General features: G+C 42.2%; 1 protein-coding gene across 1 annotated transcript in view; it reads left to right on the top strand.

The window, feature by feature from the left end:
- INSC (INSC spindle orientation adaptor protein) overlaps positions 1–25,927 on the top strand; it is a 183,740-nt gene that overhangs the window by 51,193 nt on the left and 106,620 nt on the right. The window contains exon 2 of the mRNA XM_063117243.1: positions 18,136–18,206. Coding sequence (XP_062973313.1) covers positions 18,178–18,206 — 29 coding nt within the window. The 5' untranslated portion in view covers positions 18,136–18,177. The remainder of the gene's footprint in view (positions 1–18,135; positions 18,207–25,927) is intronic.

Below are 25,927 nucleotides of genomic sequence, written 5' to 3'. Positions count from 1 at the left end.
TATGTAACACTAAACTGTAGTTAATAAAAAATGGAAGCAAACGCTTCCAAGCTCCTTGCATTGTTATGAGTGAAATTAGTTTCTCTAAAAGGATTTCTTGCATACAGGAATCTTTGGCATGGCATTGTCTTGGCTTCTGTTTTTGTGAAGGTGAGCCCGTACATCTCTGCATGTGCTCTAGGATCCATGTGCTCTAGGATCTCTCTCAATGTTGCAGAGGATGCTTGGGCAAATAACCTAGATCTCACATGTGATCTGAGACTTACCTTCCAATCTGTACACCACTGCTAGAAGTTCTGGAGTGCACCTCCCAGCTTCAGTGGCTCTCTTAAAAGCATGGTTGCCCTAGCTGACTGCCTGTGGTGCTTGTGCAGTCAGGCTGGACCCAGATGTGGTTTAGCCTGCTGCTGCTGCTGCTGTTGATATTGTTATTCATTTCATTTCTGTACTGTGTCCAGTACCACCAAAGCTGTCTGGGCAGTTCACAACAATTCACAACAACTACAAACCACAACATTATAATAAAATGTATCTACATTTTTATGTACAAAATTTAAAACAATTTAAACAGCTAAAATCAAGTTCAATGAACAATTTCAATAATACAACTGTACAAGAAAGCTGATATAAATGCCCCATCACATGCCATTAAATGCCTGGAAATAGAAGGCAGCTGGTCAAGAGTGGGGGATATTCGCTGTGTGCCAGAGACCCAGGGGGTGCTCTGCTGCCAAACCCCACGGTATCGCTGGTGCAGTAATCTTCATGAAGGGAGGCAATGCAGGCTTGCCAGCAGCCATTAAGCTTGCCGGGCTTGCCCCCTGCCTTCTGCCTGGGTGGACAACAACCAATCAGGGCTTGCCCCCTGCCTTCTGCCTGGGTGGACAGCAATCAATCAGGGGTGGCCATCAGCCTGGCCACACCTACGACACAACTCCGGAGAGAGGATGAATGGCAGGTGCACTGTGCTCGCCTCGCTCCAGAGAAAAAATTTGGGAAAAATCTAAATGCATGGAAGGACCCAGGGTGGCAGTGAGGTGGCTGCTGTGTCACATAATTGATGCAGTGCCATCCTGGGGCTTTCCATGCATTTAGACAGCCCCCAAGCTGTGATCTTTAGGCCTTCCCCTGTTCAATCACTGAATGTCACAAAGTATCCAGGTCCTCTTTGTTTACTGGCTTTTGCCAATTTATGTGTTACCATCACATCAGGAACATATAAAAGAGCCAATTGTTCAGTTGTTTGGATAATGCTGTTATTTCCTGCACCAGTGAGGCATTCTGTTGGAGCTCTTAAAGCATCTATGAGACAAACTAAATGTTACTTTAATTGTACAGCATGTTGCTGAGGATTTGCTTTTACTTACCCTTGTTTAAGCACATGCAAACCCCTCTTGGAATCAGGACAAGTATGCACCAGGAAGGAAGGATTGAACCTTCCCCCATTTGCTTTCTGAAATTCCACCTCCTTGCAAAGGTGTGTTGAAAGAAAGAAAGAAAGAAAGCTCTATTGACACCAATGAATACTTTCTTTTGTATTTTGTTTTCTTTTGTTGTTTTCTTTTGGGGGAGATTGGAGGAAGCAAATTGGGGGTGGGCATAATACTCCCAGTCCAGATTGGGGCCATACATGTTTACACCAGAGCAAAGAAAAGGTCAACCCTTAGCTACGTACTATGCAATTAGTGTAATATAAAGTTGGCTTAGTCATCCAGATCAACCTTACAATACGATTGTTTTAGATGTTACCTATACTACCTAGGACCCCAACCCTAAGGAAGTTTTACTGGCAGTTACCACTCCACAGAAGTAACATGTAAATCTGAAAGAGCATTTTAAAACTTCCAGTCTTCCACTGTGTCATGTGAGGAAATATTGAATGGCTGTATCATACATGGATGATATCCATGGTCCTGATGCCAATGTGCAGAAATAGCTGCACGTGAGGATTTCCTCCCAGAAATACCATGTACCTAAATGCAAGTTTCCACTCCCACACAGTATGTATTTGCACACATAGATCCGGAAGGGAAATATGCATGAATACTACTCTGAAGAAGGCTAAACAGAGGCCTTCACTCCCAGGATTCACTCTAAGAACTGGGCAATGTTCCCTGTAGTTTATTGTCACTTGTTGCTTAAAGCGTTGTCTTTTAAATTCAAATCTCCAGATGAATTTAATTTGTCCTTTAAAACTCTTGAGATTCTGCTTACAAACTCTTCTTGCGTTGATTGGATGAGTCATGAAACAAAACCTCCTCTCTTGAAGTTCTACCATGAGTAATGCTTACTATTTTCTTATGTTCTCCGGACATTTTAATTAAAGGAAGAATCCTGTTCTTTTCTGCTGTCTTAATGGACAGTTAGGTGGCTGAGTATTCCAACTGATTTATATTTATCATTGCAGTACAGATGCAATCTACTTTCCTAGCAAGCCATCATCCCCCACCCCTTGGAATCAATAAAATACTATGCAATTTCATTGCACAAAGAACACCAACAATTTGGGGTCCATTGATCTAATCCTAATATTAAAACACACAAAAAAATTAAATGCTAGATCTTAGTCATCCTTCTTCAGAGGAAGTCTGGTGATTGCTTTGATGTGACTAGAAGTCAAACTGGAGTAGTTATTTCAGCTACTTGGAACAAAATGATGTTTGCCTTTGGATGGGTAGCATGGCATGAAGTGACTGTAGGTTGGAATTGTTCTTGTGTAACTAGATGGCCCAAGTTCCTAAAGCTGCAATCTTGTCCACACAGAAAGGAAATCCCTCAGCTTTACTGCGCCTTTTTCTTCTGGAATCTTTGTGCTTTAATGATGGGCAAAATACATGCACTCCTGACCTGTCCCCCTGTTTTGGCCAGTTCCCTCCTGTATGTTTCATTGATACCACCAGCAGATGGCACTGTTTTAGTGTGCGATTTAGGTTTATTACCTAAATAATTTCAAGGCTTGACTTCTGCAATGCGCTCTACATAGGGCTACCTTGGTGCCTAGTCCGGAAACTTCAACTAGTTCAAAATATGGCATCCAGACTGGTTACCGGTACACCTAGGGGTGACCACATTACACCAGTTTTAAAATCTCTTCACTGGTTGCCAATTAGTTCCTGGGCAAAGTATAAAGTGTTGGTTATCACCATAGGATAAAATAATAATAATAACAACAACAACAACAACAACAACAACAACAACATAGTTTGGGTCCAGGCTACCTGCGGGATCATCTTCTCCATCTGTTGTACAATCTACCCCGCACACTCAGGTCCTATTGGAAGAATTTACTCCAGTCAACAAAAACAAGGCTGACAACTATTACTCAGAGGGCCTTTTCCTCTGCCGCTCCCAGATTACGGAATGACCTGCCGGGAGAAATTCGTCAACTTAACAGTCTTCCGGATTTTAAGAAAGCTATAAAGACTGATCTCTTCTGGCAGGCCTACCCAGTTGAATTTTAAGATGCCTTTTAATAATGTGCTGCCTTTTAATAATGTATTAGTTTTAAATGTTTTAAATATATGTATTTTATGGCATTTGCATTTATGTTGTACCCACCTCGACCCGGAGGGAGAGGCGGGAAATAAATAAATATATAAATTATTATTATTATTATTATTATTATTATTATTATTTTCAGTGAATTTTAAAATGGCAGATTACCCCTTGAAAACAAGGGGAGAGGCAGCATTGTGAAAAAGCCCATGAACTTCTGTGAGTGAACAATCATGAGTGCATGAGAATTCCTTGTGCAGAGACGTTCTTACTTTGGATTAAGCCCCGTTGAATGCAATAAAACTTGCTTCAGAGTGAAAATGCACAGGATTGGGCTGTTAAGGAATAATCTTCAGCAGGCTGAACTGAAAACAAGTTTCACTGAGATTGAAGGGAATTTCAGATGAACAAATAGAATTAGGAACTGGGTGTGATCTGGAGAAGGGACTTGGCTATAGTGGACTGTAGCTGCTCCAGCAACTGTTCAGTATCCTTTGAAAAGGAAATGGGGACAAATAACCCTGTGATCTGGTATCCAAAGGATTCTTGTTTGGTGCACTTCTTCCTTTGCCCATTTTTTGCCTATTCTCCTTTGTGGCCCACAAAAAGGAGGAATTGATGGACTGAAGTTTGACTAGGCTGTGCCATATGCTGTTATGTGTTGCAGGATCATTTGTAAAAAGCCTGTGTTCTGTGAGTGCTGTTTTGCCAGTTAATATGATTTGCCAAGTTAGGGGGTTGCAGTATTGCCCTAGTCTAGTGCGTATGGTGCCTAGTCCTGTCAATCTGAGTAGGATCACAGATTTATCCTCTGTAGACAACAATTTGATGTACAATTAAAGCATATGCGGTAGGATGAGAGAATTGCACACACCCCGCTAGCCAAGTGAGCAGTATATAGTGGGGAGAGACGCTATGTATCTACAACTTGTACACATTTAGGTTCTCTGTAGTAACACTATTCAACGTGTGGAAGTCAATCAAAGGGGGCCATCATGAACAGGATCATGCTCTCCAGGGCCCGGTGAAGTGATTAGCGTAGGCGATAGGGATACATGAAGGCTGGAATTGGTGTTTGAATGGTGTAGTAATATTTTTTACAACATTGGCCCTAGTGGGACAGTGTTCATTTGGGCTTTGCTTCAGACAGCAAAGTATTTTGGACTGGAACTGATGCTCCATCCTCCCTATGGGTTGACTGCTTGTGGAATTGCCATCTGCACAGGGCATTTGTGTTGCCTCTTTCCCACATGGCCTTCCTCATGCTTCCTATGCAAAGGCAGGCATGGAACAGCTGCTGCTGTACAGCCAGTGAGGAGTTGCCTCACTGGTAGAACATCCTGGGAGTTTTGCATGCCCTGGAGCAAGATTCGTATTTGTAATATTTTCTGCTGCCACCATCTTTCCACCCAACTCATCTTCCTGCCTCACACAAAATATGATGGGATCAGGTACGTAGAAAATGCAGGGGCACACCAGCACTTGTTTCCCCTTCGAAATAACATCTATTCTAGTTATTTTTGCTTGCTTCCGTTCCATTACTTTGTCTAGGAGCTGCTTCATTCCTTATTACAGCTCCCTGTCAGCCCTCTGGTAGCTAACTGCATGAAGTATTTATTTATTTATTTAAAACATTTGTATCCCACCCTATATCATTAAGATCTCAGGGTGGCATACAGATAAAAGCATACAGTATAAAACAATAAATATGCACAGTTAAAAACAAATTGAACCATGAACCAAGTTAAAACAATATATAATTTAAAAGCAGTAAAAGCAGTTAAAACAGTTAAGTGGTGCTGTCATGGAGTGACTCCTGGAGAGGCTTTCTCTATCACCAGAGTGAACAAGTCCTAAAATGTCCAAGGATCACCTGTGCAAATGAAATTCTGAAGTCTTTAGGCCAGATGTTTTTCACTTTAGTTGTGCCATGTTAAGACATGCCAAAGAGAGTGCGTAGCATGTTCTACCTCTATTTCTTGATTTCACTTTAGGGATATGAAAAACAGGAAACCTTTCTAAGCCACTAAACAGTTATACAGAAAATGGTCAAGATGTAAACCTATAATGCTTTATGGTTAATCCCAATTCAGTACTTCTGCTTTTTGTGTTCTGCCTGCTGCTGCTGAATGACAAATGTGGTTTCTTTCCTAGATATTTTGCAGCCCCCCCAAAAGATGGGCTAGTGCAGGGGTGCAGAACCTCTGGCTTGAGGCCAAATTTGGTTCTCCAGTGGTCTCAGTCCAGCTCCTGGGGTTCCTGAGATGGCCACACTTCCTTCCCTGGCCCCGCCCCTTTCACCCAACACTGATTATTCAGTCGATTCCCAGCTTTTGTGAAGTTTCCCCCCTCCCCTATTCTAAATGGTTTAAACTCCTCTTCTAAGGCTTAGTTTTTGGCAGTAAGAGCTTTAAGCTACAACATGTTGGTGTTTTTCATTTTTTTGTTTAAAAAAAGATTTAGCCTCTTCCCTTTGCCTTTGGTCCCACCCATCACTGGAATGCACCCCCTGAAAGCTTCTCTGAAATGGAATTCAGCCCTCGAGCTGAAAGAGGTTCTGTACCCCTAGACTCATATGGTGTCACAGAGCTTTCCCCAAACTGGTGCCCTCCAGATGTGTTAGATCACAACTCCCAGCATCCTGCAGCCGGTATGGACCTTGGCCATGCAGGCTGAGGATGATGGGAGTAAGTCCAATATATCTGGAAGGTGCCAGGTTGAGGAAAGCTGGTGCAATGGATACAGCATCAGGCTGGGTGGAAAAAGAGTCATGATGAAATTGCTCTCCAGCCATGAAACTCTGCTCATCAGCCAATCCCTCAGCCTAGGCAAAGGGTAACTAAGGCTGCAGTCCTATATCTACATACCTGGGAGCCAGCCCCATTGAATTCAATGGGTCTTATTTTTGAGTAGATACATATAGTCTCTGCTGTAAAGCACTATGCACACTAAAAGCAAAACAAACCTAACAACAACAGAATGAGAGGGCATTGAATTTTATATTCTTTTTTTCCAAGTGGGGACTAGTGATAAATATCAGTTTCAGGAGACTTTGCAATTCAGGCCAAAATATGGTATGTAGAGATGTCTGTAAAAAACAAACAAAAAACAGTTGATATTGAGAGGACTGATTCTTTTCTCACATTGGTGCTGTTTTGTTTTTATTTTTCCTCCTATACCCATTCCTTTTAATGTTCTGGTACCTTTTTACTGGAATTTCATTCTGCCAATATCTTCACTGTTTCACCCCAAGGATCTTCAGAACAGACTTAAAACTTACTTTTTCTCTCATGCTTTTTCTCAGCCATTTCTTTCCCTGCACCAACATACCCTTTGTCTCTGTGCTTAAACATAAGGCCTCAAACTTTAATTGGGAGGCTGATTAGCTAAAGCAGCCATATCGAATGTGGTGTCCTCCCAAATGTTTTGGACTACAATCCCCATCATCCCTCACCATTGGCCATGCTGGATAGGGATGGTGGGAGTTGGTCCTAAACATCTGGGGGATACCACATTGGGGAAGGCTGGGCTAAAACTTTATAACTCTGTATGGAACTCAGGGCCTTGCTAGACGATGCCGGATAAGCCGGCAGGGAGGCGGGGCGACGGCGGCTAACTTTAGCGCGCGCTGCCCCGCCTCCTACACGCATGACGCGCAGGGACGATGGAAGCCCTGCAGCGTCAGCCATTTTTTTTTAACTGTTATAGGGGCCACGTGCGGCCCGAAGACTCCGGACAAGGTAAGGTTTTTTTTTACAAAAATAAAGCCCCCCCCGCTCTCCCTGCCCCTGATTCCCCCGTCTGCTCGCTTGTCCTCCCCCTCTTGCAATTCCCGATCCCGTCCCCGATCTTTTCCCCCCCTTGCCATTTCCGATCTTCTCCCCACCCCTCTTGCCATCCCTGATGCCGTGACTGGCTTTTCCCCCACCCCTCTTGCCATCCCCGATGCCGTGACTGGCTTTCTCCCCCTCTTGCCATCCCCGATGCCATGCCCGGCTTTCTCCCCGCCCCCTCCTGGCAGGTCCGGCCTTCTCCCTGCCGCTCTCTCCCCCCCGAGATCCCCCCCTGCCCGATGGGCACAGCGCTTGTATAAGCGCTGTGCCCAGTCCGTGGCTTTTCCCAGCTACTCGCGAGTAAGCGAGTAGCTGCAAAAAGCCACAGACCCTGCTAGACGTTCCACAGCCCCGGCCTCAGGCCGGGGCTGCGGAAAAGGTGCGCCATAAGCAACTTCGCTAGGGGAAGCTTCAGTGCAGCCTGACCCCGGATTCCCCTGTGCGTCATCTGGACGCACAGCAGGGAAACCGGGCCTCACACGCGCTAAGGCCTCGTCTAGCAAGGCCCTCAGTCTGGGTTCACTTATATCTCTGACAATTATGAGGTAGATATAAAAAAATGGCCACATGTCTTTAAATTGTAAACAAGTAAAAGGAAAGCCCAGAGCATTTAATCTTGAATATAGCTTTCTTTGATTCTTGTGCTCTCTTACCTTTCCCACTTCCTTTTGAAACCTGAAATGGCATTCTTGCTTATGTATGTGGGGTGGCATCTTATTTGCTTGATAGTTAATTTGGGAGGGTATTTTAGTTCAGATGGCTACTGCAATAGGGAATGAAAAAAGAAAACGTCTTTCCTTCTAACGATTAATGGCATCTTTTGTAATCTTTGGTATCTCAAGATGACATTTACACTGAGGCTTTTGGTAATGTGCAAATTTTAAAATTTAATCAGTTAAAAGGTGGATGGTTAATCAACTAAACATTTTTCAATCTGTTTGACAGCCTCCCTTGAAAGTGACGGAAGTACAGGCAGCTCCTAGGAGTGTATCTGGAAGAATTGGTGGGGAATCATTATCAAGAGATTAAAAGGGGGCAGCTGCGTTGGTCTGTAATATGAAACCGAAAAGCAGTGGCACTTTAAAGCCTAATGGTCTTTTATTATTAAGGCTTCAGTGCTCCCACTTTGTCACATGCAGGAATGGATAGAAACAACGTGGAAAAGTCAGTTACGACCAGATAGAAAGCAAATATCCCATTTCAATTTAAAGAAACATCTACAATTTTAAAGAAGAGGGTTTTCAAGTTATATAGCAGTGACTACTTCCCCATAAGAACTGACCTAATGTTTCTAATCCAAAATATGTTTAGGAGATACAAAACGAGAATGGTGGTTGCATATGATTAAGAAATCTCCTAAAGAATGCAGAAAAGAGATTTCTTTTAATTATGTAACCACAATTCTCTTTTTGTATCTCCTAAATTCATTTTGGATAAGAAATATGAGGTAGGTTCTTATAAAGAACACACACACACACACACACACACACACACACACACACACACACCTGTTGGTGAAGAGAGATGTCATTTTCCCTTTCTAGTGGAAGTGGAAGAAGGTTTTAATCTCTCACTGCTCTAACCTCAGTTCCTTGTTGAAACTGCCCTGAAGTTGTCATTACATCTGGTTCCCCGCATGTAGCTCCTTTGTATTCATCTCAGACGCTTCAGCAGCTAGTGAACGTCTGTGACATTTCTCACCTAATGTATTTGTCTTTTCCTTATTAATGTACAATGACTACCATTTGGTTGTCTTTTATTTTGTTCACACTGAGCGGAAAGAGCATGGGAAAATAAAAACAAAGGTCCCTGGACGATTATTTCAGAATAAAAACTTCCTGTTGACTCTCTTGTGAGATATATTTTTACAGAGACTTTTCCATGTGTCTGTCTTGCTGTATTATGTTTTTCGAGGGCATGGATGCCTTCCTATTAGTCCAAAGCTGGCTCTGAAATGTTCAGGTTAATGTCAAAACAGTAATCCAGTTTAATCAATTGTGAGATGAGAAATATTGGTGGCAGCTTGCAAATAAGGTGAAATACCACCATTGTTTACCAAGCTGTACTTTGAGACGCTTCCAATACATGCAAGCTGTGCACTGAATTAAAGTAATATTTCTCACCTCTTTAGAAAAAGAGAAAGACCTCAACGGATGACCAATGAAACTCTTGAAATGGTCATAAATCAAAAACAAGCAAAAGCAAAAGGAGACAGAAACACGGTCCAAATCCTAAATGCAACAATACAACAACTAGTATGTAGGGTCAAAGAGAAATACTATAATGAATATTGTAGAGAAATAATAATAATAATAATAATAATAATAATAATAATAATAATAATAATTGTTACCTGCCTCTCCCTCCGGATCGAGGCGGGGTACAACATAAATGCAAATGCCATGAAATACATATAATTAAAACATTTAAAACTAATACATCATTAAAAGCAGCACATTGCATCTTAAAATTTAACTGGGCATGCCTGCCAGAAGAGATCAGTCTTTATAGCTTTCTTAAAATCCAGAAGACTGTTAAATTGACAAATTTCTCCCTGCAGGTCATTCCATAATCTGGGAGCGGCAGAGGAAAAAGTCCTCTGGGTAATAGTTGTCAGCCTTGTTTTTGTTGGCTGGAGTAAATTCTTCCCAGAGGACCTGAGTGTGCGGGGTGCATTGTATGGGAGAAAGCGATCCCGCAGGTAGCCTGGACCCAAACCATGTAGGGCTTTAAAGGTGAAAAACAACACTTTATACTTTGCCTGGAAATAGAGGAGGAAAACAAAAAAGGGAGAACAAAATTCTTATTCCAAAGGATTTGAGAAATCCAAAGGAAATTTAAACCAAGAGTGGGGATGTTGAAAGATCAACAGGGGAACATACTGACTCATAGAGATGTCAATAGCCAAGAAATCAGAAGAAGGTTAGGTTTGGGAAGGGCTATGAGAAATATGTGAAAAATCCATAAAAGTAAAGATATAACATTGGAAACCAAAGTCAGGATTATTCAGACCATGGTATTTCCGATCTTCATGTATGGAAGATCAACTCATTTGGTGATGGAGGAGGGTTTTGTGGATACCATGTACCATGAAAAATAAAAATAAATAGGTTCTAGAACAAATTAAGCCAGAACTCTCACTAGAAGCAAAAAGTGAGATTATCCTACGTTGGACATATAATGAGAAGGAATGACTCATTAGAAAAATCTACAATGCTAGGGAAAACAGAAGGTAGAAGGAAAATGATGAAAATGGAATAATTAAAATTTTCAGCACAGCACTAATATGAACTGCCCTTACTTTCATTTTCTTTAACAAGACCATGGCAGGGGAAACCCTGATGTGGCTATGAGGTGGTGGCTGTGTCATTTAAACAATGGGGTGCAACGATAGGCATGCGTAGCGTGGGCACCAAGGGATTTTTGTTTTTTAAAGACAGATATTCATTGAATATTAAACACACTGATGCCCTACCCTGCATATAATAATAATAATAATAATAATAATAATAATAATAATAATAAAAAAAATATAATAATAAATTTATTTCTTACCCACCTCTCCATTCTGATCAAGGCGGGGAACAAAAATAAACAATAAAATACATAAAACTGAATTAAAACATAATATACATTGTTAAAAACATCCTAAAACCATCCTAAAAATATTCTAAAAAATCTTAAAATTCCACTGGATAGGCCTGCTGGAAGGGATCAGTCTTTATAGCTTTCTTGAATGCTAGTAGACTGTTAAGTTGATGAGTCTCCTCCGGCAGGCCATTCCAGAGTCTGGGAGCAGCAGAAGTGAAGGTCCTCTGGGTAACAGTTGTTGATCTAGTTTTTGACAGCTGAAGTACATTTTTCCCAGAGGGCCTGAGTGTGTGGGGTGGATTGTATGGGAGAAGGCGATCCCGCAGGTAGCCTGGACCCAAACCATGCAGGGCTTTAAAGGTAATAACCAACACTTTATACTTTACTCGGAAACTAATTGGCAGCCAGTGAAGTGATTTTAAAACTGGTGTGATATGGCTACACCTAGGTGTACTGGTGACTAACCTGGCTGCCATATTTGGCTTACTTGACCATAGGAGGGCCATTGCCAGTGTGTGGGGGAATTAGGAGATGCTCCTCGAGCCCCAGCATTGGTGGAGCTTTGTGGTAACACTGGCCAGAGGAGGGGCTTACGAGGCAATATTAGCCTTCTGGGGCCCTCCTCCTGGCCTCTTTGAAGTGTGGCTCCTGGCAGAGAGGCTCCCAGCAGACTAATCCTTTTTGCTCCTGCTGCCAGTAGCAATGACGCTCTCAGAGGCATCAGTTCTTTGGTGTGGCAGCAGAGCAGCTGGAGGGCAGCCGGAGGACCATTCCTGCTGTGTCTGGATCCCTGCGTAATGGCCCTCTCAATTCAGCACTTGTAGCTTGAGACATTAGGATGTGCCTGGGCACACCCGGCACACCTATATGCATGCCTATTGGTGCAACTGTGTGGCCACAATGGGGCATATAGACAAGCCCTTGGCAAAAGCTCTCCTAGTTGCTGCAGCCACTTGGGCTTCCAGGGACAGTGGTTATTCTATAAGCAGCACCCCCAAACTACATACCTGCTCCTTCAGAGGGAGTGCCTAATTCCCAGACCTGAGTACACTTACCCAAAGACAGTACCTTTGTTATGCCAATTTAAAGGTCACAAAAATGTGCAATCTTTCAAGATCTCCTAGGCAAGGTGTTACCAAAAAGTGTGTGTGTGTGTGTGTGTGTGTGTGTGTGAGAGAGAGAGAGAGAGAGAGACTTGATGTTGAAGTCATGAACTCTGCTTGTTCAGAATCTTCAGAGGAAATGTAGGAGGAGATTATAGACCTTCAGATTAGGCTCTCTGCTGTGGGATGTCAATCATTATGGTTAGCAATTCTAAGACTAAATTAAAAAAAGGTTTTCTTGACAACTTGAGCTGCAATAGATGAAGATGCCATTAAAATGGTAAGTAGACTGTTTGCAAATGTCAGAAGCAAAGATAAACATGCACTTATTGCAGAACAGAAACATCTTTAAAGATAAGAAATTGTTATTTGGAAAAAAGCTGCCCATAATCTGAAGCATCGTATTGTTGAGTGAGTACATGTGAAACTTGAAAAGTCATTAGGTGGTTGAGGAATGAAGGTCTAGGCAGAAAAAAGTGTCATACTTCAGCATTTCCTTATGACTGATTATGTTAGCAGTCTATAGTAATTACTGAACATTCAATAAAAGGATGAAATGCACCTTTAAAATGCAAGAGGGTGTTTTTTTCTGGGTTCCTGTATTTTAAAAGCAAGCTGTGTGTTATGCACACAATTTGCCACTTAGTGGATAATTACTAGAAAAACACCCAGTGATCAGTGTCCACTTCTGTCAGTAATTTAATGTCATTTCTCTAGTGATTAAGATTTCTTGAACAGGATGTCAAGAGAAGATGGAGTCTCTGAAGCATTTAATTCAGAGTATGCAGGAGTTCATGGAAAGTTTATTTTATGTACAAGTCTGTTCTTCTGAACGACTGTGTAATCAAACTCTTGCAGTAGCTGAGAAAATCTAAAAACATAGAAAAGACAAATCAATTAAATCACAACAAAACACAATAGATACCAGCAACTGGGGCTAAGAGACTGAGGGATCCAGAAGTCCTTGGTTCGAATCTCACCACTGCTGTGAACACACTAGATTACCTCAGGTAAACTACTTTTTTTTGCCCTCAGTCTCTCCATCTGCAGTATGGGAGATAATGAAGCTGACTTATCTTACAGTAGGAATGGGGAACGTGTGGCCCTCCATACATTTGTTGGACTACAACTCCCATCAGCCCTAGCCAGTATAGCCAGTGGTCACGGGTGATGGGACTTGCAGTCCAACAACACCTGGAGGGTTACACATTTCTCATTCCTGCCTTACAGCCTTGTTGAAAGGATATTACAACTAAATACTGCCTGCTTAGTGCTTCGAATGCTTGAAAGCACTATTACAAGTGTTAAATATTATTGCTATTAAGAGTCGGCTCCAGCTTTTTTTTTACAGGTTTGTCTTGACCTGCCTTTTTAAAGAAAGCAGGGAGTGAATTATCCTGGCCAGAATAGGTAAGAGACCCTTTTTCTCAAGAGGCACCAGAATGAGGAGAGCCCTGGCCCTTATAGACACTTAGCTAATATCTGATGGTGACAGAACATGGAGCCAGGGCTACAGAGAGGTAATCCAGGACAAATCACAATACTGGAGCCCCCCTCTTGCATCCTCCCAAATGATGTCACCAGAAAACGCATTATCATAGAATGATAGAATAATAGAGTTGCAAGGGGCCTATAAAACTATCGAGTCCAACCCCCTGCTCAGTGCAAGAAGCCACCTCCTTAAAGCATACCTGACAGATGGCTGTCCAGCTGCATTTTGAATGCCTCTAGTGTGGGAAAAGCCTCTACCTCCCTAGGTAATTGGTTCCATTGTCATGCTGCTCTAACAGTCAGGAAGTTTTTCCTGATGACCAGCTGGAATCTGGCTTCCTGTAACTTGAGCCCGTTATTGAGCTTCCTGCACTCTTGTGTGGCAACCTTCCAAGTATATGAAGAGTACTATCATGTCTCTCCGCAGTCTTCTCTTCTCAAGATTAAACATATCCAGTTCTTTCAGTCTCTTCTCATAGGACTTTGTTTCCAGAGCCATGATCATCCTCGTTGCCCTCCTCTGAACCCCCTCCCGCTTGTCTGCATCCTTCTTGAAGTGTGGTGCCCAGAACTTGATACAGTACTCAAGATGAGGCCTAACCAGTGCTGAATAGAGGGGAAAAGAGCAATTTGGAAGCTATACCTCTATTAATGCAGCCTGAAATAGCATTTGCTTTTCTTGCAGCCACAAATCACAATACTGGAGCCCCCCTCTTGCATCCTCCCAAATGATGTCACCAGAAAACGCATTATCATAGAATGATAGAATAATAGAGTTGGAAGGGGCCTATAAAACCATTGAGTCCAACCCCCTGCTTAGTGCAGGAAGCCACATCACACTGCTGGCTCATATTCAGCTTGTGATCTACAACAATTCCAAAATCATTCTCGCTTGTAGTATTGCTGAGCCAAGTATCCTTCACTTTGTAACTGTGCATTTGGCTTCTTTTTCCCAGGTGTAGAACTTGCCATTTATCTCTTATGAAATTTCATTCTGTCGTTTTCAGCCCAGCACTCCAGCCTATCAAGATCACTTTGAAGTTTGTTTCTGTCTTCCAGGGTATTAGCTATCCCACCCAATTTCGTGTCACCTGCAAATTTGATAAGCATTCCCTGCACCCCCTCATCCAAGTCATTAATAAAAGTATTGAAGGACACTGGGCCCAGGACTGAGCCTTGCGGTACCCCGCTTATTACCTTCCCACAGTTGAGAAGGTGCCATTGATAAGTACTCTTTGAGTCTGATTCTGTAGCCAACTGTGGATCCATCTAATAGTTATTCCATCTAGCCCACTTTTAGCTAGTTTGCTAATCAGATTGTCATGGGGCACTTTGTCAAAAGTATGGCTATCATAGCATATTTAGGTACATGGAATGTTGAATGTTCACACAATAAATGTGTTATCATTGAGTACGTAGTACTGCTGTGGGTGTTTAGGCCTAGTCCTCCTCCCTCCCGGACAGGGCAACTGCCTGACCCAGCTTACAGTCCTCTGCCAAAGAAGCACTGCAACACTTCAGCTGACTTGCATGGAATTCTGAGGAAAGGATTCCTATTTGACACTGTTAGACACTGCCCAGAAGGCCAAAGGCGTGAAAGTTCAGATGGGTGCAAGGCCAGTGTCAAAGTGAAGCATGGTTAGGCAGCTGCTGAGGGCCCCTCACCCTAGAAGGGACCCACTGACAAAAGCCCCTGAAGTTGCTACTCTTCACCATTCTAAGCTGCTTGTTTACTTTGTTCTCAAAGGCATTCTCAGTTCATGCAAACCCACATTCTTCTGACTCTTCCCTCGTTAATTTCTAGTTTTATTCTTTGGAAGCCCCCTAAACTTGGAGATACTAACAAGGCCCTAGGCTGGATCTACAGTACTGCTTTGAAGCACTTTATAACAGTTTTGACAACTGTATATGGAGTGTGTCCTGGGCCCCAACCAGTTGTCAAAACTGTTAAAAAGCGCTTTAAAGCGCTTTAAAGATATAGTGTAGATCCCGCCCTAGCTGGAGGTGCATGTGGATCTTTTATACACTTGGGCAATTATTTCAAAGAAGGACTGGATCTGCAAGAACAGTGTGTATGTGTGTATGAGAGAGAGAGAGAGAGAGAGAGAGAGAGAGAGAGAGAGAGATCTTTGAAAAGTCTTCTCTGCATGTGAGACATATGATCACTTGTTTTTTAAACAACAAAATCAAAGCATTAAGGATTTTTCCTTTTTTTTGTAATGGAGGGGTGGGGAAGCAAAGTTATAAATGAGAAATATATCCAATATTTCTGTTTTCAAATTCAAAATAGAACTTCAGAGAAATTATTTCAGAGAAAAGTAGCTGGAAGGGTCATGAACACGCTTGACAACATCTCAAGCTGTGTTATGAAATGGGGCACTTTCTCTGACTGGCAAAGCATTCACTGTCGTTAATTCAAACCACAAGAGCTGTTCCGATTGCACCATTACATTCAATTTTCAGTTTTATTTCTTTGTTAGAAATGCATCTTTTATAAGTAAGCACACTGCTTCCAGGAAAAAGAGAAAATTTCCAAACAAACCATGTTATTATATGAATTATTGGCTAAATGACTAAGTATATTGGACACCATTTAGTATATTTTAGACAACATTTGTGGGTTCTCATATGTAGATCTTGGAGTAAAGCAAGGAAAATATTAGTAACAAGAACACTTTGTGATCCCACACTTGCGGTAATTTCACATATCAACTTTATCTAATATAAAACAGGCTAAAATAGTAACCAGTAACATGTTGTCCAGATAGTTTATATTTCACAGTGCCAGCTTCAGAACAGGCCCCCTCAATGACCCCTCCCTCAATGAATCTGGCTTCTTATACCATTCTCACCAGCTGCTATTGCTCCTCCACTTTCTCATTATTATTATTATTATTATTATTATTATTATTATTATTATTATTATTTACATTTATGTACCCCCCCAGCCAAAGCTCTCTAGGAGGTTTACAAAAGTTAAAAACAATGAACAATAAAAAGAAATATACAAAATTTAAAAGCATGAAAAGCATAAAATACAAACAAAAACAGACAATATCCATTTAAAAACAACTATTCTGGGGTCAGTTAAAAAACTCAGCATATGCAGTTAAATGCTGTTAAATGCCTGGGAGAAGAGAAAAGTCTTGACCTGGTGCCGAAAAGATAACAAGGTTGGTGCCAAGTGAACCTCATCAGGGAGATCATTCCATAATTGAGGGGCCACCACTGAAAAGGCCCTCTCCCTGGTTGCCATTCTCCGAGCTTCCATTGCTCCTATTTGCTTCCTTGATGAGCAAGTAGGCATCATCATCTGCTGTTCCTGCTTCTCACCACTACCGTTGATGGGACCAGAATGAGATGCAGGTTGCAATGGTAAAGAGGGGAAGCAGGTCCGGCGAGCTCTTGTCAGTGGACCCCACTTAAGGTGTGGGCCCTCGGCAGGTACCCAACCATGCCTACCCTTGATGTTGTTGTTGTTTCAGATAGAAGTTCATGAGACATTGCTCTGGTAAAATAACCAATTTCTCTGCTTGAGATCCCTCATTTCTACTCTCTCAACATTTCAAAATATATCACCCTGCCATTGGACCAATTTGGACATCACAGCAGACCATCAAGGCTTAATTTACTCTCGAGGAGCCCCCACATGTGCCAGTCTCCATTTTGAATATTCAGCCACAGGAGGGGAGGGGGGTTGTCCAGACATCTGAACACAGCCAGGGGTGGTTGTTTGAGTTTTCAACAACTCCCACATAATCCAATAACAAACCATGGATTATCCAATCTGATCTAGCAACTGTCACTTTTCACTTTTTTTTACTCTAGAGTAGATGCTTGCCCCCCAGTCTGGATTGGGACTATAGCACTGCACTACTTTGGAGTAAAAATGAGAGGGGCGGGATGATGTAGCTGCTAGATGCAGATTTAAAGTAATGTCTGTTTTGGCCCTTAGAATGCAACTTGATGTGATGGTGGTTTGACTCAATTTGGGATGTGCTAATTTAATTTAAGAGGGATGCATTTGTGTGGTAGGAGGTTTAAAATATAGGACTGGCAGGTAGAATAGGAAGCCGAACCCTCCCTCCACCTTCACTTTTACCACTGAAACAATTATTTACTTTCTGCTAAGAGGAACATCTGAGCTCTGAGTCTGACTGGGAGAAAAACAGGGTGAAAAGATCAGGTGGTGGAAGGTTCAATTCCCCCTCCAACCTGCTTCTCCTGTACTTTAAATCTCCATCCACCAAACTCCTGCAGCATATTAAATCAGCATCAACCCAGCTTGTGGTGGGATCTACAGACTCATTTTCCTGTAGCACTGTAACTCTTTGGGGGATTGTATCCTGTCTTTTGTGTAGTTTCTGAAATGCCCTTGAGAACATCTTCCATGCTTGTAGCATTACACTGTATGTCAAGATGTGTGGAAAATCTCCACAGTTTTAATTTGTTTTATTGTCGTCATAACTTTTTGTAAGCTGCCTTGAAAACCTGTTGATGGGATGAACTATAAATCCCTAAAATAATAAATAAAATAAAAGGAAGTAGTTTGTTGTGGAGAAAAGCAGCCTGCTTCTCAAGCTTCTGAAAGTGTAATTTTAATTGTTTTCCCTCTCTTTTAGATTTTGGTCTGTGGAAAAGCAAGCAAATGAGCTGAGATAGGCATGGCTTTCCTTGCTTTACCAGTTCAGCGGTAAGTGCTACAATTTTTTTTAAAAAAACAATTATATAAAAATATGCACTGGCTGTTTGTATCAATAAGATTGCTAGGATTCCTCGCAAATCGAAGATGCTGAGGAGAAATCAACTGCTCCATAAAGTTCCTCTGCAGATCAGGGTTTCATGGTTCAGCTCAATCTAGTTCTTCTACATGCATCCAAGTTCAACTGAATATATGGTTGGGAACTGATGACATCTTCCACATTTGCAGGAGTTCATGTGTGCATCAAGAGTGTTTGCAGATGTCCTTATAGGAGTATCAGTCCATAATTATATGTACATATTATATATGATGATAAAACAATTTTCAGGATCATTGCCCCAGAGATGAAAGGAGGGCTCTTAGTACTACCCATCAAAAGACTATTCCATCTTTCCTTCCTGAACATATTTTCTTGGTAAGAAACAAGATGGAGGAAGCAGTGGGAAAACAATGGAAGACATTATGATCTAGAATTATATTTTCAGATAACTGCCCTATTATAGCCTATGGGAAACCAAAATGCTTACAGCTGTGTCATTTTTAAAGGTAAAGAAATGAAACTTGGCACCGTGAGAGCTCTTAAGTAGGGATTTAGCTATGCCATGTTTGAAGCTGGTCCCTTCAGCTCTTGATTTTTAGGATTTTTTTTAAAAAAAACCCTCAAACTATTCCCCCCCCCATACACACACACATCAGAAACTGCACAGGACCTTTACTTTGCTGATGCACAATTGTGCATTTTCAGTTTAGAAAAATAGAGATCTGCTGAGTTCCCTGACCATTTGCTCTAATGGGGTGAAATGGAGGGGTGGGGATGCTCTTTTTATGAAAGGTCAGACAAGAACAAACATAAATATAACACCTTTATTTTTATATATATATTTTCCAAAGCATATAAACTTGAGTCCTGTCTCCAAAACAGGAGATATACTAGTACTAGCAAATTTTCTCTCACCGCCCCTTCTTCTTTTGACTTTATGCCCATCAGAGTTGTGTCCATTCTTGAAGTACACAGATCAGCCTTTGGCATTAGTTTCTTTTCTGTATCCTAAAATCGGCTTCTGAGACTGTATGGATCTACACTACCTGCAGGCATCATCACTTCTTGGGACAACTCATTTACATGAAACAGATTTCATTATTTTCACAGTGTAATCCATTTTTTCCTGAATCTTCCTTTCAGCCAACATCAATTTTTCAAGAAGTGAAGAAAATTGGTTGTAGCTTCATTCTAGCTCAGACACAGCTCCCATAATGTAAACATATGGTACCAAGTCGACACACATGGGGGACTTCGATTTTTGTAGGAGGTTAGTTTCTGAAAGGTCTGCAAGCTCTCTTGAGAGAAGATGAAGTGCATATGGGGAGTGGACCTTGGAGTCTCTCACTCCACGAGCTAGCAAACAAATGAGTTCCAATCCCTTCCCCTAAGCACTGTGATTGGAGGGGGGAGAGGGAGGAGACTGTGGCTATTGGTTAGCCACAGATGTTAATCTCAAAACTACCCCTCCATCACCCTTCAGCGACAGCATCTTCTTAATATGGAAGTGTTCAGTTAGCTGTCCATCAACGTGAAACAAGCCCTCACATCGCCTAAAAAACCTTTGGATACCTACGGATCCATTCAGGGCTCCAAACAATCTTCTTACTGCACTGCTGGTTTCTGACGGTTTGAAAACTGCCCCCTAACCGCACTGTGATTTCGGAGGTTTGTCAGAGGTCCGTTGAACCCCCAGATTTTCAGTGCGGAGTGCACACCCCTACTATTTAGTATGAGAGAGTCACTTCAGAGTACTTGCTGTGAAGAGAAACAGAAGTATGTTCTCAGCTTTTGCTTTTAGATAGCTGGGTGACTCAGAGAGCACCAGTCTGTCAACTTGGCTTCAACAAAATGGCCACCTTCCCTTCTTGGTAATTTGAAGATCACACAATCAGCATGTTTGTTCGTTCGTAGAGAGAGATATCAGAGAGCATATGTCTGGTCACCATTATGTCTCCAATTCAGTAAACCAGTGAAGTAAGGCATGATTATGGCATTTAGCTCCTCCTCCAAGCATCTCAATTGACACCTTGCTTAAAAGGAATGTCCAGATTGCTCTAGAAGCAAGACAGCGCCATCTCCAGGTTTGTGAGGACCTTTGGGCAAGACACTTTCCTGGGGCGCCTTCCTACCTTCTTACCCCCATTGTCGCCAGCTGCTGCTCTTGCTCCTCAACCTCTCTCTCATCATTGCTGCCATTTGCTTGTTTGACAGTTCAGAGGGCCAGTGGGCAAGTAGGCCGAGGCATCAGCTTCTCCTCCTCCTCACCACCACCACTGTCCTGGCCAGAGCGAGAGGCAGGTGAGGAAGCAGGTTGCAATGGTGAAGAGGAGCAGCAGCAACTCCAGGGGGCTCTTGTCAGTGGGCTTGTGCTGGGTTGTGGGTCTTTGGCAGGTGCCTTTTCCAGACTTTCTAGGAGATGCCAGCTATTGAAGCTGGGACCTTTTAAAACAAATTCTCTATCACCAAAATGGCCCTTCCCCAACATATGATGGACCTTTGCTGCAACATAGCTGTAGTTTAAAGATGTTTTTATTATAGTGTCTCCTGCTACTGTTTCCCTCCTCTCTTTTATGCTTTATTGCAGAGACTGTAGATTTCAAAGTCTCTTGGGTATTACTGTGTCTAGTGGCTTTGTACAGTACTGCTAGACCTATGAACTGTAATTGACATCTGGCTGAAAGAACAAATAGAAAGGAGAAAACAAACTCATTGTGGTAAAACCTCACTTAGCATTTTTGGCCTGTAACAATGTAATAGTGATAAATTTGACAGGGCAATAAAGCCTTTGTAAATGAAAGTGTACATGAATCCCTCCTTCCTTTGCTTCTTTCTTTCTTTCTTTCTTTCTTTCTTTCTTTCTTTCTTTCTTTCAATAGTGATTAATTTGCAATATGCCTTCTGTTGAGTATGGAGAATCTATGAAATTTCCAGAAGGGGAAAAAATGCTGCGAGGGTGTGTGGAGCAGCTGATGTTGATCGGTATACAAGAGACTCAACTTCTTTGTAACAGCAAAATTAGAAAACCCATATATGGACATTACTTAAATTTTACTATATGGAGAACATAAGGATTTTTGAAATTTAGGGATTGTTAGATATGGATTTTTGAATAATAGGAATTCCCTTACGTATGATGTTCACCTTACCATGTTTGTAACCCTATAATTTCATTATGTTTGCAGTGTCTTTCTGTACAACTGATTTTAAAGAGATCACAGAGCTGTCTTTTAAATTGTGATGTAATCTTGAAATACTTTTATGTGAACAAAGAAAAATGGATAAATGCTATTTCTGGTCTGATTATGTCAGGACTATGGGACAGAAATGTTAACGCGTAGTATAGGCAAATGGTTTTTGGTTTACTTTGGTTAATGCTGACTTTGAACACTAAGATGGCGTTCTCACAACATGACAAGCCATCGTGGGTTGTTGTCTGAAACAACCCGTAATAGGTTAGCGTGCCATCTGAACCTGGACAGTTTCCTGTAGGGTGGGTTAATTTTTTGGGACAAACCACAGGAATAACCCATAGCTTTTTCTTGGAGTTGTTTTACCCACAATGGGTTGGTCTGTTGTCTGAACCTGGGACACTCAATTTATTATGGGTTGAGGGTAGTAGCCGGCAAGTTGCTGGGCAACAGCAGCATCCCCCCACCTGCCACTTTTCCTGATCGCAATTCGTTTGTCCCTCATTACTTCCTCTTTTGAAAGAGGAAGTAAACAACCTGCATGTGGCTCATTCAGTGGGCTGTTTTGATTGAGCTGCTTCTCCTGCACACAGCAGGAGCAGTTCAACCAGAGGATGCTTTCAGATAGAAGACTGACCTCCGCAAAGTAGAATACATGGCCATCCTGGGCTGAGGGGAAAGTGGCTTTCTTAAAGGCCATCTAGTGAGTAGGACTGGGCAGTGGGGGGGGGGGCAGTGGGGCCAGTTGGCATGGGCCTATGATTTTTAGGGGGTCTACTCTGAGTCACCCTAGGCAAAGTTGCTTGATTTTTCTGTTGATGAATTCGCCCAAAGAAAAGCATGTAAAGCATTTCTGAATGTGAAGAAGTGATGTCTTATATACCTCTTGGAAAAAAGTGCTTGCCATTACCTTTTATATAAATCGTTCTAGTTCATATGTAATTAGAACTGATTAAAAAACACTTAATGAGCAGTTTGATATGAGCCCTACATTTCCTATCTGGCCTGGGCCTATTACCAGCTTTGCGTGGCCCTGCTACGTTCCCTGAGGAATGCACTATACTACACCAACTCAGCCACTGCTTTTCACCAGCTCAGTCTTTAGTCATACTTTCTAATGAAACAAGTGGGGAGAAATAAACCTTTGACTATTCCTGAAAAGCCATCATGTTGCCATTGATTTAAATATAATTGATGTGTTTTGTGCTTGTAGGACAAATGCATCACCAGGGGCTCCGGTGGGTGGGGACACACACTGTTTGGAACAATACCTCACTACAATGGCATAATTCACCGGTATCATAATTCATTTTAAATTAATGATTTTTGCTACAGAGGATCGGGCCTGGATTTATATCGTTTTCATATATTTTATTGTATTTGATATGAAAGACCTGTGAACTGCTGACTTGAGTCTGGTCTAAAGCCAGAAGTTTCGAATCTTGTTTGCTGGAAGACTTGCAAAATGCTGGTTTTGCAAGAGATCCATTCAGTTGGCCATTGGCTATGCTGGCTAGGAATGATGGGTGTTGTGCAGAGGTATGTGCCCATGGCAAGTGTAACAAGAGGTAGGGTGAAAACTACTTTGAAAAGACCTTCTGAGGCCGCCTCTCTGGGTAATCTAATTTCGGCCAGTGGCGTTGCTGCTTTGGAGTATGCGGTCTGCCTCTACTCTGCTTCATGTGTATATTTGTAAATAAACCCCAGTATTACAACATGCCTGATGTCTTCAGTGGCCTCTCATTCAAAGGAAACCCAACCTGGGAATCTGCTGCCCCTGAAATTTCTCACCACCTGGAAAATGTGATATCTACGCAGAAAGCTGACTTGTGTAGATATAAGTTCATGCAGAAAAATAGAGGAAAATTTGTGTTGCATTTCTTTGCAGTGTGACCTCTGAATAAGGGGTCCAAGTATTTATACCCTCCAAAGGGTCTGTATTTATATATAGATATATAGATATCTGCCTGCCTTCCATAAGGTGTGCTATGAGTTGAGTAGCCTTAGGAACAAGGGATTGTACACCTATTGCTTTCAGACTAAGGTATATGGGTAATTTGTACAATAGTAGCTATCATGAGATCTGTCCTTCCCCCTTCCTCTTTGGAAATTTGCAAAGCTCCTGTATAACCTGTGACAATATTTATAAACCATTAAGTGAACCTTCCCCAATGCGATGCTCTTCAGGCCTGTTAGACTATAACACCCATCACCCACAGCCAATGGGTATGGTGGCTGGGGATAATGGGAATGGTACTCTGATGGATCCGGAAAGCACTAGGTTGGGGAAGCCAGTGTTATGCTATGGGCACTGAATGAGATTGCACATCGAATCAGAGTTCTTTACCCACCATACAAAAGTATGTACCACTGGTGTTTTTTTTAACCATCTGTATGAAACTAGTGGGATAGCCAATGTAGAAAAAGAGTAAGGCAGGTTGTTTTCCTGTAGCCAGAACTCTTCAAAACAAACTCTTTCGATTTTCCACTCCTTGTATTCCTTCCTTTCATTCTTCAGAGGTCCCAGTATAATTGGACCTTTTGAAAGAGAAAGGAACCATGGCCATTGAATAGCTTTTCCCCACCTCCGTATCGCTCCCCTGCTGATGCAATGGCAATGCGGTTTTCTGTAATGAAATACTGCTACAAAGAAGGTTATCAAAGCCTGGGCCACAGCTGTGTTCAGCCTCATTAGTAAATGGACAGAGCTCCTCATAAAAAGGAAAAAAACACACATTTCTTGCAGGTAAGAAACCTTCTCTTGCAATTCTGTGCCTCCTCGTCATGTTGGCGTTTGCACATTTTTAGCGTTCAGTGGGGGAGGATGGATGATTTTTTAACAGCATCTGTGCAGCTTCATGAACTAATAATTTCACATAATGCTCATTATTTAAAGGATGCTCTCTGTTTTGTAGCTGGGGCTGCCTCTACCTCAAGAGTAACGTGTTGTGCACATGCCGGGTACTGGAGACGATCTATACTCCTTCCGAGACTTATGAAGTTGATAGCATTGCAGGCTCACTCACTCTTATCTACCTAAATGTGCAGGAGTCCTCATGTGAAAGTTGGGCTTAGTGAAATGTGGTGTCCCTTCATGAGTGGATGCAGCGCTTGGGTGGACAAATGGACAAAAAGAACAGACAGACCCAGAGTAGGGACACACTCAGACCCAAACAACAGGTTCTTCTGAAGACGTAGTGGTGTCTTTCTTTTTTACTCTAAAGCAGCCTTCCCCAACTGGGTGCCCTTCAGATGTTTTGGACTCCTAAGGTTCCTGACCATTGGCCATGTTGGCAGGGGCTTATGGGAGTTAAAGTTCAAAACATCCAGAGGGCACCAGGTTGCAGAAGCATGCTCTGAAGTAAATGTAGGGGATCTGATCCAAATTGGGACCCTGGCATGGTGGCGGTAGGGGAGCTTTAACTTTTTGCTCCTCACTGTGCTCCTGATCCGAATAGCCCCCTCCCATATCTTTCTAAAAATAAATGATCCATTTAAACAAATGGAAGTTGGCCAACAGACACAGAGTAAGAAGACTGACACATGACAAGCAGATCCAATGGACATGCACAGATCCAATGGACAGACACAGATCCAATGGACAGACAGCCACAATGAGTTGACAGAGAGATTAACACATGCAGTAAGCAGGACAGACATGGGAGAGAGGGGCAGAAAGATGGGCAGAGATATAGGCTAGATATAGGTCAGAAAGATGCAGAGCAGGCAAGCTCAGGAAAAGCCAACAATCTAGATCAGGAGTTTAGCATGAGTGGCGGCGGCAGGGGGACTTTTTAAGGTTTGGAGTGCCCCACACCTACTCTAGAGTAAAATGGGTGGGAGGGGGAGAGATGTAGTTCTAGACACAGATTTAAAGTAATGTGTGTTTTGGCCCGTAGTTAGCAGATTGGCCGACAGTATAGGTACAGCGAACGAACAGGCATGTAGGAAGGTGGATCCAATCAGCCAGCAGGCAGCCACACTAGGCATTCTGACATGCAGTGGACAGAGCTAATAGAGGCAGCAAGGACAGACACAAAGGAGACACAAAGGAGACACATGCAAGACTTGCACGGGGCAGACAGACATGCACAAAGCAAGTGAAGGCATGTAGCAGGAAAGAGGCAGGCACTCTGCTGGGGTCTCCAACTTTTTGGAACCCATGAATGCATTTGGGAATTTGAGATAATGCTGTAGGCACCACCACCAAATGACTAATCAGTGGATCATCAGTTTGCATCTACCTCTCATGTCTATGGATTTTATTCAGCAAAAATATTTGCTTCATGTGTACTGGACACCATAAGATCTCTTTAATAAAGGATTGTCTAATTCAGCTAATTGCTGTCAGTGCAATCTAGCTAATGCTTCTTTTAAACTTAGATTTTGGCAGAGTCTAGTAGTTGCTTCTTTGGGGGAGGAAGTTATTACACAGATAAATTTTGTATTGGAACAGTCTTTAATATTCACTGATGTACATG

Source organism: Elgaria multicarinata, chromosome 2, assembly GCF_023053635.1.
Source record: "Elgaria multicarinata webbii isolate HBS135686 ecotype San Diego chromosome 2, rElgMul1.1.pri, whole genome shotgun sequence".
NCBI lineage: Eukaryota > Metazoa > Chordata > Lepidosauria > Squamata > Anguidae > Elgaria > Elgaria multicarinata.
The sequence above is the reverse complement of the archived record's forward strand: the minus strand, read 5'-3'. Positions and strand labels throughout refer to the sequence as shown.